The sequence below is a fragment of the Anomalospiza imberbis genome, chromosome 9 (assembly GCF_031753505.1).
Source record: "Anomalospiza imberbis isolate Cuckoo-Finch-1a 21T00152 chromosome 9, ASM3175350v1, whole genome shotgun sequence".
Classification (NCBI taxonomy): Eukaryota; Metazoa; Chordata; class Aves; order Passeriformes; family Viduidae; genus Anomalospiza; species Anomalospiza imberbis.
Genome location: NC_089689.1, coordinates 30,338,086 through 30,351,714, shown reverse-complemented (window position 1 = coordinate 30,351,714; position 13,629 = coordinate 30,338,086). Strand labels below are relative to the sequence as shown.

At 48.6% G+C, this 13,629-nt stretch overlaps 3 protein-coding genes across 3 annotated transcripts; 2 read left to right on the top strand and 1 right to left on the bottom strand.

Annotated features, from left to right (window-relative positions):
* The first annotated feature begins 754 nt into the window (after positions 1-754).
* On the top strand, positions 755-7,611 carry DNAI4 (dynein axonemal intermediate chain 4). Its single transcript, XM_068199163.1, has 10 exons — positions 755-1,055; positions 1,622-1,812; positions 2,784-2,870; positions 3,519-3,670; positions 4,251-4,408; positions 4,553-4,674; positions 5,699-5,797; positions 6,175-6,401; positions 7,030-7,183; positions 7,471-7,611. The coding sequence occupies exons 1-10, from the start codon at positions 755-757 to the stop codon at positions 7,513-7,515; spliced, it is 1,536 nt and encodes a 511-aa protein (XP_068055264.1). The 3' UTR covers positions 7,516-7,611.
* Positions 7,612-8,798: 1,187 nt separating this feature from the next.
* On the top strand, positions 8,799-10,897 carry INSL5 (insulin like 5). The gene is made up of 2 exons (XM_068198963.1): positions 8,799-9,339; positions 10,515-10,897. The coding sequence occupies exons 1-2, from the start codon at positions 9,177-9,179 to the stop codon at positions 10,748-10,750; spliced, it is 399 nt and encodes a 132-aa protein (XP_068055064.1). The 5' UTR covers positions 8,799-9,176; the 3' UTR covers positions 10,751-10,897.
* On the bottom strand, positions 10,813-12,468 carry DYNLT5 (dynein light chain Tctex-type family member 5). The gene is made up of 3 exons (XM_068198962.1): positions 12,367-12,468; positions 12,166-12,290; positions 10,813-11,717 (listed from the first exon to the last, which is right to left on the bottom strand). The coding sequence occupies exons 1-3, from the start codon at positions 12,401-12,403 to the stop codon at positions 11,514-11,516; spliced, it is 366 nt and encodes a 121-aa protein (XP_068055063.1). The 5' UTR covers positions 12,404-12,468; the 3' UTR covers positions 10,813-11,513.
* Positions 12,469-13,629: the final 1,161 nt, after the last annotated feature.

Below are 13,629 nucleotides of genomic sequence, written 5' to 3'. Positions count from 1 at the left end.
TGTAAACTGGTAAAAGATGGCAATTAAAAGATGAAATCAAAACATTAAATGAAAAATATCAGTTCAAATAGCAAGACCTTTGGAAGCAGAGGTGGTTCCAAAGCCCAGCCCAGCAGTGGGGTACAGGAAGCTCCCTGCAATAATGTACCAAAAGAAGAGCCCTGTGTGACAGGAGATTCATTCCCAGGGATGATGGTGACTTCCTGGGATTTGGACAGTTCACTGGCTGCCTCAGGAGCAGAACCTGCAGAGTCAGAAGAACCCAGAACCCCAGCAGGGAAAAGCAGCAAATCTCCCACAGCTGAAGAGCACAGTCAGGCTGCCGCAGGTAACATTTCCCATTTCTGCCCTGTTCTCATCCTCCTGAACCAGGCACATCCCTGGGATTTGTGGGGAAAACTTCCTGAAAAACACTGCCTGCAACCTGCAAGGGAGTTTGCTAAAGAATCTTGAACAGGGCTGCACTTCTCTGCACACTGCCATCAGAAATCACCCTAAATACAGATAAATACTCAGGGACAAGGTTTGCTGGTACTCACTTCAAAAAGTAGAAGCAAAACAGCATTTGTGAAAAATTCCAGAAATATCTGAAAAGGATAAGGAAATTATAATAAGATGATAAGATGATAGAATTATAAGAAAAGAAAATTACGGGAAGGAAAAATTCACAGTGAAAGTATTTTCTTTTAGTTCTCTGTTTTTTGCAGGTGGAGGAAAATTCTTTCCCCTTGATCTTTCTGTGTGAGGTTTTGTCATGTTCCAAGCATTTCTATGCCGTTTATCTCTTATCAGCCAGTATGGGCCTGTTGGACTCCATGATCCCTGTGGATCCACTCCAGCTTGGAATATCCCACGATTCTGTAATTCAGCTTCTTCCATCGCCATTGCAGAGAGTGCTGCTCCCGCCAGGAGCCACGAGGAGCAGGAATGCCATCCAGGAGCAATCTTGACTTCAGCAAAGCTGCAGCAGCATTTAGTTGTCATGGAGAGGATTCTCATGGAGAACATTTTTCAGCCCAAACTCGCAGTTTATCGGCAGATCCCTGTCCTCAAAGGTTTGTTCCTTGCTCAGTGCCCTCTTTCCAGTCAGAAATTCCTCATTTTCCACAGAGATTCCTCACTTTTGGCTGGGTAGCTAAACCCACCTGCAGCAGATGTGGCTCACTCCAGCCCAATCCAGCTGTCTGCTCCGTCCCCAGCCAATTTTAGTCACAGTTTTAGAAGTTAGGGTGTCTTAATTCCTCAAATCTTCACTTCTTTTCTTTTCTTTTTTTTTTTTTTCCCCGCAAAATATTTGCTGAAAGGGCAAATTTTTCCTCTGGTGTGAATAATTAGAGTGAGATATAACCTATAATAATATAGGGTGTATATATAATAATATAGGTTATGTAATATAGGTTATATATAATAATATAGGGTATATATAATAATATAGGGTATATATAATAATATAGGTTACATAATATAGGTTATATACAATAATATAGGTTATATACAATAATATAGGTTATATACAATAATATCGGTTATGTAATATAGGGTTTTTTAATATATATAAAATTATACCAATAATTAGGTAAGTGAAATATTTCCACTCACATTCTGCATCTGTACATTTTAGAACCTGTTGCTGCCTCAGACACGGAGCTGGAAGAAGATGAAGAGGATGAGGAGAAGCAGGAGGAAACAGCAGACCCAGCTCAAAGCCCAGCAGAGGGGGCAGGCCCCAAGCTGGAGCAGCTGTGGTCATACAGGTGTGATTTAACCAGGGGTCACAGCGTGAGCAGCATGGCTTGGAACAAAGTGAACCCTGTGAGTCCACAAACCATTCCTGAGCTGGCCACAAACTGGGCCAAGCAGCTGGTGGTGGCAATAAACTCCTGATCCTGGGAGGGACCTCAGCGATGGATCCAGTCCCTCAGTCTCGCTGCTTTAGTTTGTAGGCTTTCCCTACACATGGATCATCACAGCTTTAACTGGCCCAGAATTTCATTAATTGCTCCGCTTTACCCTGAGCAGCAATGTTCACAGACTGGGTCAGTTCTGAAATTGAAATGTAACCCCTGCTGCTAAACTTTGTTATTTGTGGTAGTTTAGACACCACATCTTTGTCTCTAGCAGGAACCTCCCAAAAAAGCAGAATTCCTCAAAATATAAAGATAAGATGCACAATAACAGCACAGAAGGCAAAGCTTCCTAAATCTGGTCATGTAAAGCTCTGTTTTCCCAACAGAACTCACTTATTAAACAAAAATAATGAAGGGAAGAGAGGTAAAAAGCAGCGGAGGATGAGAAACAGAAAATCAGTGGGGAAAAAAAAAAGAGAAAATAAAGACCATTTCATGCTTTTAGTGCACCAAATGTCCAGATATTAAAAAGTCAGACACATTTAGAGACTTCAGTCTTAGAATACAGGGCAAACAATCAGCTCCTTTTAAAATGTGAGTTCCACAAACTACTTGTGAGTGCAAGAAAAGAAAAATTACTGGAGCTGAAGGCTAAAGCTTGCTGGTTTTTACTTCTGCCTGTGGAAAGGAATGAAGGGAATTCACTGGACAGTGGAAAGCCAAAAGCCAGGAGTTTGAGGTGCCCTCTGAAGCTCCTTTTGCAGCTAACCCTGAGAGGGAAAATTAGAAGTACTGCATTGAATAATGCACATTAAAATATGATTAAGGACAGAAGCTTTGTTATTCCAGACTTTGCCTTGACACAAAGGCGCCTTTGGAAATGTCCTGCTGAGCTTCAGGTGGAACTGAGATCTTGCTGTTGCTGTGTGCTTGCAGGATCTCTTAGCAGTTGGTTACAGGGAGTTTGTTTCTCGGGATCAGAAGAAAGGCCTGGCTTGCTGTTGGTCACTGAAGAACCCCATGGTAACGAGCCCTTTTGTTTGCTTTTCCTGCAATCTGCTTTTCTCTGGACAATTTCTGCTTTATTTCTCTTTTAGCTACAATTATTTACTCTAACTTCTCACAACACTCAGTAAAAGAGGAGATTTCATAGATGTAACATTTACGCCTCTGCAGATCCATCTGAAAAGGGATTCTTTTAAAAACAGCCATTAAAAACAATATTTGGAAATCTCAGTTACAAAGTGTCCCAGTAAAAAAATTCTGATTGCCATAAATTACAACATTCCAGTTTGATTTCTACTACAAACTTCTCTTGGGCAAAACTGCATTAGACTAATTTAAACCAGGCAGAGTCAAATCTTTGATGCATCCACACCAAATACGCTCATGATTCCCTGCTGTCACCATGGATATTTTTATATATTTGGTTTGGAGTAGCCTCACCTAACTTATTTTCCAGTGTCATATTTCTGCCCAATCTTTAACTTTTTCCTAATTTTATCAGTTGTAGCAAGAAATACATGGTGCCAGTCAGAACAGAGAATCATTTCTGGTCCCTGTGGCCACCATCACTCGAGCTTTCCAGCAGACACTGAGTGCCCAGCGCTAAGGAAAGAGAGGTAAATAATCACCCAGCTCAGAACTTTGCTGTGCTTCTCTCCTGGGCAGTGGCCAGAGCGCATTTTCCGCTGTGAGCACGGCGTCACTGCTGTGGATTTCTCCCTGGCAAGCCCAAACCTCCTGGCAGTTGGGATGGCCAATGGATGCGTGGCCATCTACGACGTCCGGAGCCGCGAGGACGCCGCGCTGCTGGACAGCAGGTCAGGCTGGAGCTCCACCTGCTCCACCCTCTGAGCCAGCAGACCCTGGAAAGGGCCAGCCAGGGAGTGCCTTTCCCTCACCCTCTAAGGAACTGCAGCTCTTTACCCCCACCTGTAATTCATATTCCATGTCCTAACTGGGACATTCCATCCCATTATGGGACACCAGTGGGAGCTTTTGGTGCTTGGTCTCTGATCCCTCTTGCCAAAACTGGAGAGAATATCAGCAAAAGTTGGGGGGGAGCAGGAATTAAGAAGAAAATGAGAGAGGGGATGGGTGGGTGATGAGGGAAGCACCTGCCCTAAGGGCAGCTCCCCAGGTCTCTCCTACAAGGTGCAGACTGATTTCATGGTGCAAGCACATAAACAGTGCCCTGAAACTAATTATCAAACGTGTTTAATAAGGACACATTCTCCTGGAGAAAACAACAATGTTCATACCATTTTTTAAAAAGAAAATCTAAACATTTCTGTCATAAGACTTAACACTCATTACAAAGTGACAGCTTAACTATTTTTCAAACATGTTGTCTTGTCTTTGCTCATCTATGATTTACCACGTGTATCTTTTTTGTCCCAGTGCATCCTTAAATAAACACAAAGGTCCTGTGTGGCAGCTGAGGTGGGTGGAACAGGACAGAGGTGCAACAGCAGGTGACAAAGAAGAGAGACTGATGTGCATCTCAGGAGATGGGCGAATGACCCAGTGGTTCATTCAGCAAAGGCTGGATTGCTCTGGTGAGCACCTGAAACTACTCTCTTTGACTCCAGCTGACATTCCTTACACCAGCAATCCCACAAAACATTTCAGAGCTGCTGGGCATCCCAAAGCAGCACGAGTTCCTCAGTCCTGTTTGACAACACCTCCTGCTCTTTGCACAGATGTGATGAAAATCAAGCGAACAGAAAGTGGGAAGAAAAACTTACCAGGTGAGCGAGAAAGGAAAAGTGAAGGTCCCATATCACAACAGGCAGCTGGAATGTGCTTCGACTTCCATCCAGAGGTAGGCTCAGAAAGCCCATCCTGGCTGAAGCATTAGCCAGGAAAACTGCAGCAGAGGTGGGATGCTCAGCTGGAGCTGCTTTAATGGGAGCTAGCCAGGGACTTGGCACTGCTATTTAAAGCATATATATTTTGAAATAAATTGCTTTCTAGCTACTAAGATTTACCCCAAACAAGTGAAATGGTAAAACAGTGATGTCCTCCTGATGCCCAGAGAGGCTGCCTGGAACAGAGGCCGGGCAGTGTTAAAGGAACAAAGTAGGGATTTATTAAAAGGCCTTCAAAGGATACACCTTGGGCAGTGCAAGAGCCTGGCCAAGGGTTTACACCAAGATGGACTCTGAGTCACGAGTTTTCACACTTTTATGAGTTCTGGTCCATTTCCACACTGGGGTTCAGTGTCCAATTCCAGCTCAGGTGCTGCAGTCCCATCCTCCCAGGCTGCTCTCCTCCAGTCCCTGCTGTTTGCACTTTTTGGGCTGAAGCTGCAGCGGTGTCCTTGGTTCTGGGCTGGAAAAGGATTGCTGTGTGTGCCTGAGCTGTGAGGAAAGCTGCTGACACTTCGTATGGAGTTCAGAGTTCTGTACCAGTGCAGTGCAGAGTCTGGGAAATATGAAAGCTCAAACTTCAGGCATCACTCCCTGCCACGTTACTCACATTTCCTTGGGCAGGCCTTGGGGCAGTTCCCCTCTGCATGATGGCCAGGGCTGGGAGAGGTTGGCCAACACCTCCCACATCCAGGACTCAGCTGAGCTTCTCTTCATCCAGCTGAGTCCTTCCTCCACAGAGCACTTGAAGAATTCATGCATTTTATACATGGATTGCTGAAAATCCAAGATTTTCAGGAGTCAAACCCCAGCACATTGTGCATTGTTGAACACACCCAGTAAACGTGCAATGTTGTGGTTCCACTTTCCCCACCACTCACAGGAGCTCCTCCCTGGAGCTCAACTCTTCCAGCCCTGGATGATTTCTCCAGGAGTGATAAATTCATCCAGCCTAGGCTACTTTTCCCTTTCTTTCAGGATACTGATGTTTTTCTTGCTGGAACAGAAGAGGGCCACATCTACTGCTGCTCTTGCTCAGGCAAGGAGCAGATTCTGGGGACATACAGAGGCCATAAGGTGAGTGACACTGTAAACAAGGACATCAGCAACTACTCGACTCAAAAATGTAATCTTTGCTTATATTTAGTGAACATCTGCAACAAAAGAAACCTAAACTTCTCTTATATTAGGAATGAATTCCCATAGCATAAAGCATCACAGTCTTACAGGATTACTTTCTGTGCTGTCAGGATTTTTTCAAGTAATTTATTCAAACTGGTACTATAAACTGTTTTAAAGCTTTAGCTCTGGCTTTATTTTAAGACAGCAATCAGAAATCTGATTTTCCTGTAGAGTTAAATAGTCTTACCTGTGGGAGAAAGGCTGGGTAGCTCTAGAACCGATTCTGTAGCTCTGCAGCAGCACCAAGTCCTGGTTTGTTTCTCTCCAAACAGGGCCCTGTGTACAAAGTCGCCTGGAATCCCTCCAGCACAGACATGTTCCTCAGCTGCTCTGCAGACTGGAGCATCCTTTTGTGGCGCCGGGATTCCCACACCCCCCTGTTAACCTTCACTTCTGTCACAGCTTTTGTTCATGACATCAAGTGGGCTCCAAAATCAGCCCTCATCTTTGCAGCAGTGAATGAGAAGAGGGTGGAGATCTGGGATCTGAGTGTCAGCATGTGAGTAACAACTCTTCTCAAGGAAGAGTCTGAAATTTAATTGTCACACATTGTTACCTCATCAGTGTTTTTATCAGACCATTACAGCTCCACACTTTGCTTGCTCAAACCATTGCATTTTGAAATATTCCATTTCAAAAGCAGATGGTGGTTACCAGAGATTTGGGGTGAGAAGAGAAGGAGCTGGATGCCTCATGGAGCTGATAAAGTGTAAATCTGCCCCTTTTCTGCAGAAATTGTGGCAGAGTTAGAAGGGGAAAAAACCAAAGCTGAGCAACTTTGGTAAAGATTGGATGGTCTGAAGTTGAGATGACAGTTACCTGTGACCTTGTCCAGCTGCTCTGGGTTTTGTGTTACTGACAGTGTGAAGCCCTGGTGGATCCAGAGCCCTGCCACATCCTGCAAATTATTCATCTAATAGAAACATTAACCACCACTCTCCAGGTCAGGATAGATTTTAGGCAAGCAGGGTATCTTAGTTAACAGCAGCTGGGATTTTTCTTCTGGGACAGCCCAAGCCAAACACTGCCTCACCTCCCAGTTCCCGAGATAACCTAGAACACCGAAAGTGAAATGTGCAGCCTTTCAGCTGATAAATGCATGGTAGCCATTAACTCTTGGGTTGCAGCTTCCACCCTGTGCTCTCGTGTGCTGCCAGCCCTGAAGGGAACCTCAGCTCCCTCCTGTTTGCCAGGAACGCCGAGTGCCTGCTCCTGGGGGACAGCTGTGGCCAGGTGGGGGTGTGGCAGCTGCACAGCCTGGCTGTCCCCAGCACCGACCAGGTATGGCTGTGCTCATTCCCCAGCAAGGCAATCCTGGGAAACACCCAGCTAGGGAATACTGCAATAGGTGGGATCACAATTCCAGCACCGGGTTAAAAGGTGGTGGTTCCTGCTTTTCTGCTGCCACACCGCTGGAAATTAATTTCCTTTATAAACAAGATAAATGTTTGCATGCTGCCAAATATGACAGCACAAACGCAACCCAACCTGGCCTGCCAAAAAGTGCTATTTTCCAGCATTAACAGAATTCCACAGAAGAATCAGCTCTTTTTCCTCTTGTTTTCCAGGTTGGTTCCTTGTGTGACATTGTTGCTCCTGCTGGAGCTGTTTAACAGTAGCTGATATCCCTTCTCCTTCAGGAAACACTTGCTGTAGTATGAACATAAACTGGTTATCCTTTTTAATCAATAAAGTTTCTCTTTGAAGCCGCACTGCTTAGACCCTTCTTTCAAACGGCCTCGATTTCCTCCTGGAAGTCCCCTCATTGTACCATCAGTGCTCATGCAGGGGTGGCCTTCTCTGGAATCCTGATCATGGAAAGGTCTCTGCAGTCTTGTCTCCTTGGGCCTTTATCCCTTTCTGCTTTTCCCCCAAGGTCTTTTCTCCTTGGGTTGAAAGCAGGCAGTGTTTGGCTGCCTAGGCTGGCTTTTTTGGGGGGCAGAGCAAAAGAAACAGAAAAAAATACCCAGCTGGAGGATTTCCAGGCACTTCCTGCCCACAGGAAACAGGGAGCATCTCCAGAGGAGTGATTAAGCACAAGCTGCTGAGCACATTACGTATGGAAACGTGTATTTTATAGATCCAGAACATGCAGCCTCTCATTATCCTGACAATAAACACCCAGCACTCAAACACATCACTGAATTAAGGATCATTTGTGCTGCATTAACATCCACTTCCTTCTGTGTGCTGCACATCTGACAGGGGACACGCAAACTTCCCCCTGACATAAAATTCATCTTGGTGTGTTTCAAGGAAAGACACTCGTTAAGGTGAATCATTTGTTAATCATTATTATAAATCCAACCAAAATACACCCTATGTTTTCCATTCATGCCCATGACTGTTTGCTTACTGCTAAAAAACAAGCTTTCTGTAACACATCATAACCCACCCTGCACACAGTGAAAATCAATTACCTGTAACTTTATGGTGCTGGAAAATCCTTGTGGTGCTAGGAAGGACTCAAGATCTCCAAAGCTCCTCATGTATTTTGTCCTTAAACATGGAATTTCTGACCATATAATTGAGACATTTCCCCCTTGAGGCATTTTATTGCAAGGATTTTTTATAGAAACGTAAACACGCTGAAGCCAACGCTAGGAACCAATAACTCAGAAGCAACCTCTGCTCCCAGAGCAGAGACTCAGCTCCATGTGCTGCAGGATCATGTCCTGTCTCTCGGCACACTGGGAATCCTGGCTGGGATACCAACATATGGCAAAAGCCCCCTCTGGAGTGGATTTTCTCAGCAGTGCTTGGCACTGGCAGGGTTTCCCCACAGTTAGCAGTGACCAAGGCAGGGGAATGAAGAGGTGCAGACATCGTGGGAAGGAGTTGATTCCATTTTCCTTAGGGATCACCAACACAAAAAGACCCCAGTCAGGCCTGGGCATCAGGCTGTGTGGGGAACACAGACACCAAACCCACTGAGGACAAATCCCATCACGAACACCCTTTTGTTCTGGCAGAACGCACATTAACTGCATCCACCTAAGCCATTCCCCATAAACTGTTACACCTCAGGCGTTCCCAGTAAAGCAGCCACGTAGACTTCTGAAATCTTTCATACCTGACTGAGATCCCAAAGCACTTCAAACGTGACCAGAAACAAGCAGTTTATTTGTTTTTAGCAAACATTGCCACGCTCAGAGTGAGCTGCTACCCAGTGGAGTGGACGGACCGTCACTATAAATGGGAAGGTTCCAGCAGAATTCCCCACTTATCCCTTCTGCCCTGCCCACAGCCAGCTGGGAAGCACCACGGTGGCAGCATGAGGGGCACGGTGCTGGCACTGGGCTGCCTTGCTCTCCTGCTCCTGGCACGGGAAGGGAAAGGGGAAGGGAACAAGGTGAGGCTGTGCGGGAGAGACTTCATCAGAGCCGTGGTGTTCACGTGCGGCGGCTCGCGCTGGAAAAGGCACCGCGACCTGTGGGGTGAGTACAGCCACAGCACCCCGGGCTCTTCCCTCCTGCTGCACCCGGACCCGAGGGGTCCCAGGGGACTGGGAAGCAGCACATGCCCTGCTCCCCTCAATCCCTGCAGCTCCAGCCCCCCAGCACGGGCTGTGCTCGTGTTCCTTCTCCTTGCAGCTTGTCTGGCTCGGCTTCCTGGGCTATTTTGCTAAAGAAAAATAATTCAGACCAAGATTTTCCAAGCTCACCTGGGGAACAGGATCCAAGACAAGGCTGTCACTGGAAATCTCTCTGCCATCTCATTTCAGTGACAAGTTTTGCTGAAGTCAGTGCAAGTGTCATCCTGTGGTCTTCACTTTCCCCACTAGAAACCAGAAACTTTATAAAACTTTGTCATTAAAGCATGCTGAATATCTGCTCTGCAATTTAAGCACCTTCACATGCTTTTGTGTATATTTATACTTACTAGCACATTTCTTCATACTCAGAAAATTTTGATTTGATAGTCAGAAAATTCAACTGTTACATGCACAGCTAGACATTTGTACTCTGATTAAAATAAATAGGGAACAAGAAAATAACAGAGGCAGATGACAGTAACAGAGGCTTTCTGCACTTCCTACATCTGCATTTTTGGAAAATTCTCTTGCAGCAGCAGCTTTAAACAAATACAAAAGTGGTAACATGGGCAACCTCCTCCCTAAAACCGGCTGAAGAACCATGCTTTTAAAAAGTGAGAACTGCTACACCTTTACGGGCTGCACAAGGCCCAGCTGTACTGAGGTGCTTCAGCCGCAGCTGGACTGTAATTTCCATGGGAGCATCCAGAACTCTGGGGTAGCTGATGCCTTAATGCAACACCTGCAATTCAGGAACCCCCCCAGGTCCAGCTTAAGGTGCTGGTCAAGAGCCTCTGACACATCAAATCAGAGTTTTTGCTGGAGAAGCAAATGTATCTGTGTAAGACTCAAGGCACCACAGGACACTCTTCAATATAAATCCCTGAACTCCTCAGTTTTACCATGCTGATCACAGATTGCTCCTCACAGTGAGGAGTCCATGATGTGGTGCTCATGTCAGAGGGCAACACTCAGCTTCCTGGCTGTAGCTTGGTGACTTTCTAGTACAGATAAGAAGCATAAATGACTCATCTTCCCATGACTTTTAACTTTTAGCTTCTTATTTTCCTGCCACAGAGAGTGAAAACCCCCAGCATTTCCCGCACGAGGACGAGGGTGACACCAACTTCTCCTCACACCCAGAGCTGAGGCTGGGGACCCACAGAGAAGAACCCCAGCACGTCAAACCTGAGCAAGAATTACAAAACAGCAGCAAAGTTTCTGTGCTCAGCAAGCGTGAGGCAGCCAAGCTGCTCGCCACATCCTGCTGCAATGTGGGCTGCAGCAGGACAGAGATCAGCTCCCTGTGCTGAAATGCAGCAGCTCGGTGTCACAGCTTCCAGGGATTAAAATAATCATGACATAAACCACAGTTCTTTCAGTTGTGTTCTTTAATCGTAGCTTTTGGGTGTTAAATGTCACAGTGCACACCAGCAAGTGGCTTCGGGTTGTCTGCATTTCACAGTGTTTAAAGGGTTAAACTTTTAGTCATGAGTACATGAAGTATTTCTTCCCAACTAACTACTGTTCTGGTTTTAGCTTTGCACCTAAAATGTAATAAAGTAAGCAGTTTGTGATAGGTTTGTTCTCTGACTCAGGAAAACCTAACAGCAGGTTTCAGCTGGGAAATAGGGGTAGCAAAAAGTCTGGATTCAGATCCAGAGCAAGGTGAGCCAGACCCCACCTCGGTGGGGAATGGCTGCACCAGGAGAGACTTAGGACCATCAGTACCAGCCCCAAAAGTGGGCAGGCAAAACCCATGGTCTATTCCCTAATCCAAATACTTCCAGTAATGTTTCCTGGAGGAGAAAAGGGAAAACATTACTTACTGGCATTATTCTGAAAATATTTCCCCTACAGAGCAAGTTCTGAAAGCAGCAATCAGCTGCAAAACTAAGTCATAGAAAGCCACTTCCCAGAGAAATCTCTGGGAAAGACTCTTATTCCACTCACCTAAAGGCTCACATTTCAAAGCAGGTGAGAGTACCTTGGTCCTTCACAGATATTTTCAACAACAGAGCCAGGAAGAGTCAGGCTGAATATTAACTTCTCCTGCTGCTAAACTCGAGTACCTCCCTATTCAAAATACACACCATAGACATTTGCCACAGCAAACAGCGAGGTGTTCTTGAAGACGTAGGAGGAAAACGTGTCGCTCTCGGGATCCCAGAGGCAGCGGCTGCTGACCTGCAGGCTCTGCCCACCCAGCTGCCCAACGTGTGCCACCACCACGATCTTGTACCTGGGCACCAGCAGCGCTTTGACCCGCGCCTTAACAACCTGCGGAGAGAAACAGATTCAGTCCGTACGTGTCCAAACCCAGGGATGGGCTGACAGCAGGGCAAGGGGGAATGGTATCGAACTGACAAGAGGACAGGGATGGGTGGGATCTTGGGAACTGGGAATTGTTCCCTGGCAGGGTGGGCAGGCCCTGGCACAGGTGCCCCTGGATCCCTGGCAGTGCCCAAGGCCAGGATGGACACGGGCTGGAGCAGCCTGGGACAGTGGGAGGTGTCCCTGAGGCCGGATGAGCTTTAAGGTCCGCTCCCATCCAAACCAGCCTATAAATCCATTAACTAACTCGTGTAATCTGCACCCTCCTCTGAGCAGCCCCTGCCGGCACCTCGACAGCCGCCTCCAGCCTTCATCTTACACTTTATCGGCATTTCGGGGGGATATCTGGGGCACTGCATGGAGGCACAGGACAAATGTCCCGTCCCCGTCCCACCTCAGCGATGTCCTTGGCCGCCTCCCGGCACGGCCCCGGCTCGTAGCGCCGCTCCCTCAGGGCGCTCCCCACCACATCCCTCAGGATCTCCTCCACCGCCGCCACCGGGAAGCGCCTGCCAGGCCCTGCGAGGCAAAGCCCGAGTTTATGAAGGGAAAACCGCAGCGCTGGAGGGTTTTTGGAAGGGCAGCCGACACCCACCCGAGCCGGGCTCGGCGGGGGTTTCGCCGCTCTCCATTGCCCTCAGCTGCGGAGGGGAGGCGGCGCCGGGAGCGGGGCCCGCCCGCCGCGTTCCCGTTCCCCGCCTCCCCGCTCCGTGTGCCCGGCCTGCATCCCTCCGTGTTCCCCTTCCCGGCCTGCATCCCTCCGTGTTCCCCTTCCCGGCCTGCATCCCTCCGTGTGCCCGGCCTGCATCCCTCCGTGTTCCCCTTCCCGGCCTGCATCCCTCCGTGTTCCCCTTCCCCGCCTCCCCGCTCCGTGTCCCCGGCCTGCATCCCTCCGCATTCCCGTTCCCGGCCTGCATCCCTCCGTGTCCCCGGCCTGCATCCCTCCGCGTTCCCCTTCCCGGCCTGCATCCCTCCGCGTTCCCCTTCCCGGCCTGCATCCCTCCGTGTTCCCCTTCCCGGCCTGCATCCCTCCGTGTTCCCCTTCCCGGCCTGCATCCCTCCGTGTCCCCGGCCTGCATCCCTCCGTGTTCCCCTTCCCGGCCTGCATCCCTCCGTGTTCCCGTTCCCCGCCTCCGTCCCCCCACAGTCCCGTTCCCCGCCATTCCCACCCTCACGGCTGTGAGTTCCTGCGGCTTCCCCGGCTCCCCGCAGTTCCCGCCGGCCCCTGTGTGTCCCCACAGCCCTCACAGGTGCCCCTGGCTCCCACGGGTCCCCACAGCTCCCTGTGTGTCCCCATGGCTTCCACGTATTCCTACAGCTCCCTGTGTGTCCCCATGGCTTCCACGTATTCCTACAGCTCCCTGTGTGTCCCCATGGCTTCCACGTATTCCTACAGCTCCCTGTGTGTCCCCATGGCTTCCACGTATTCCTACAGCTCCCTGTGTGTCCCCATGGCTTCCACGTATTCCTACAGCTCCCTGTGTGTCCCCATGGCTTCCACGTATTCCTACAGCTCCCTGTGTGTCCCCATGGCTTCCACGTATTCCTACAGTCCCTGGTGTCCCCACAGCTCCCTGTGTGTCCCCATGGCTTCCACGTATTCCTACAGCTCCCTGTGTGTCCCCATGGCTTCCACGTATTCCTACAGCTCCCTGTGTGTCCCCATGGCTTCCACGTATTCCTGCAGTCCCTGGTGTCCCCACAGCTCCCTGTGTGTCCCCATGGCTTCCACGTATTCCTGCAGTCCCTGGTGTCCCCACAGCTCCCTCTGTGTCCCTGCAGTCCCCGCAGGTTCCCATGACTTCTGCATGTTTTCCACGGGTCTCTGGATTCCCAGAGGATCCCATGGCTCCCACTT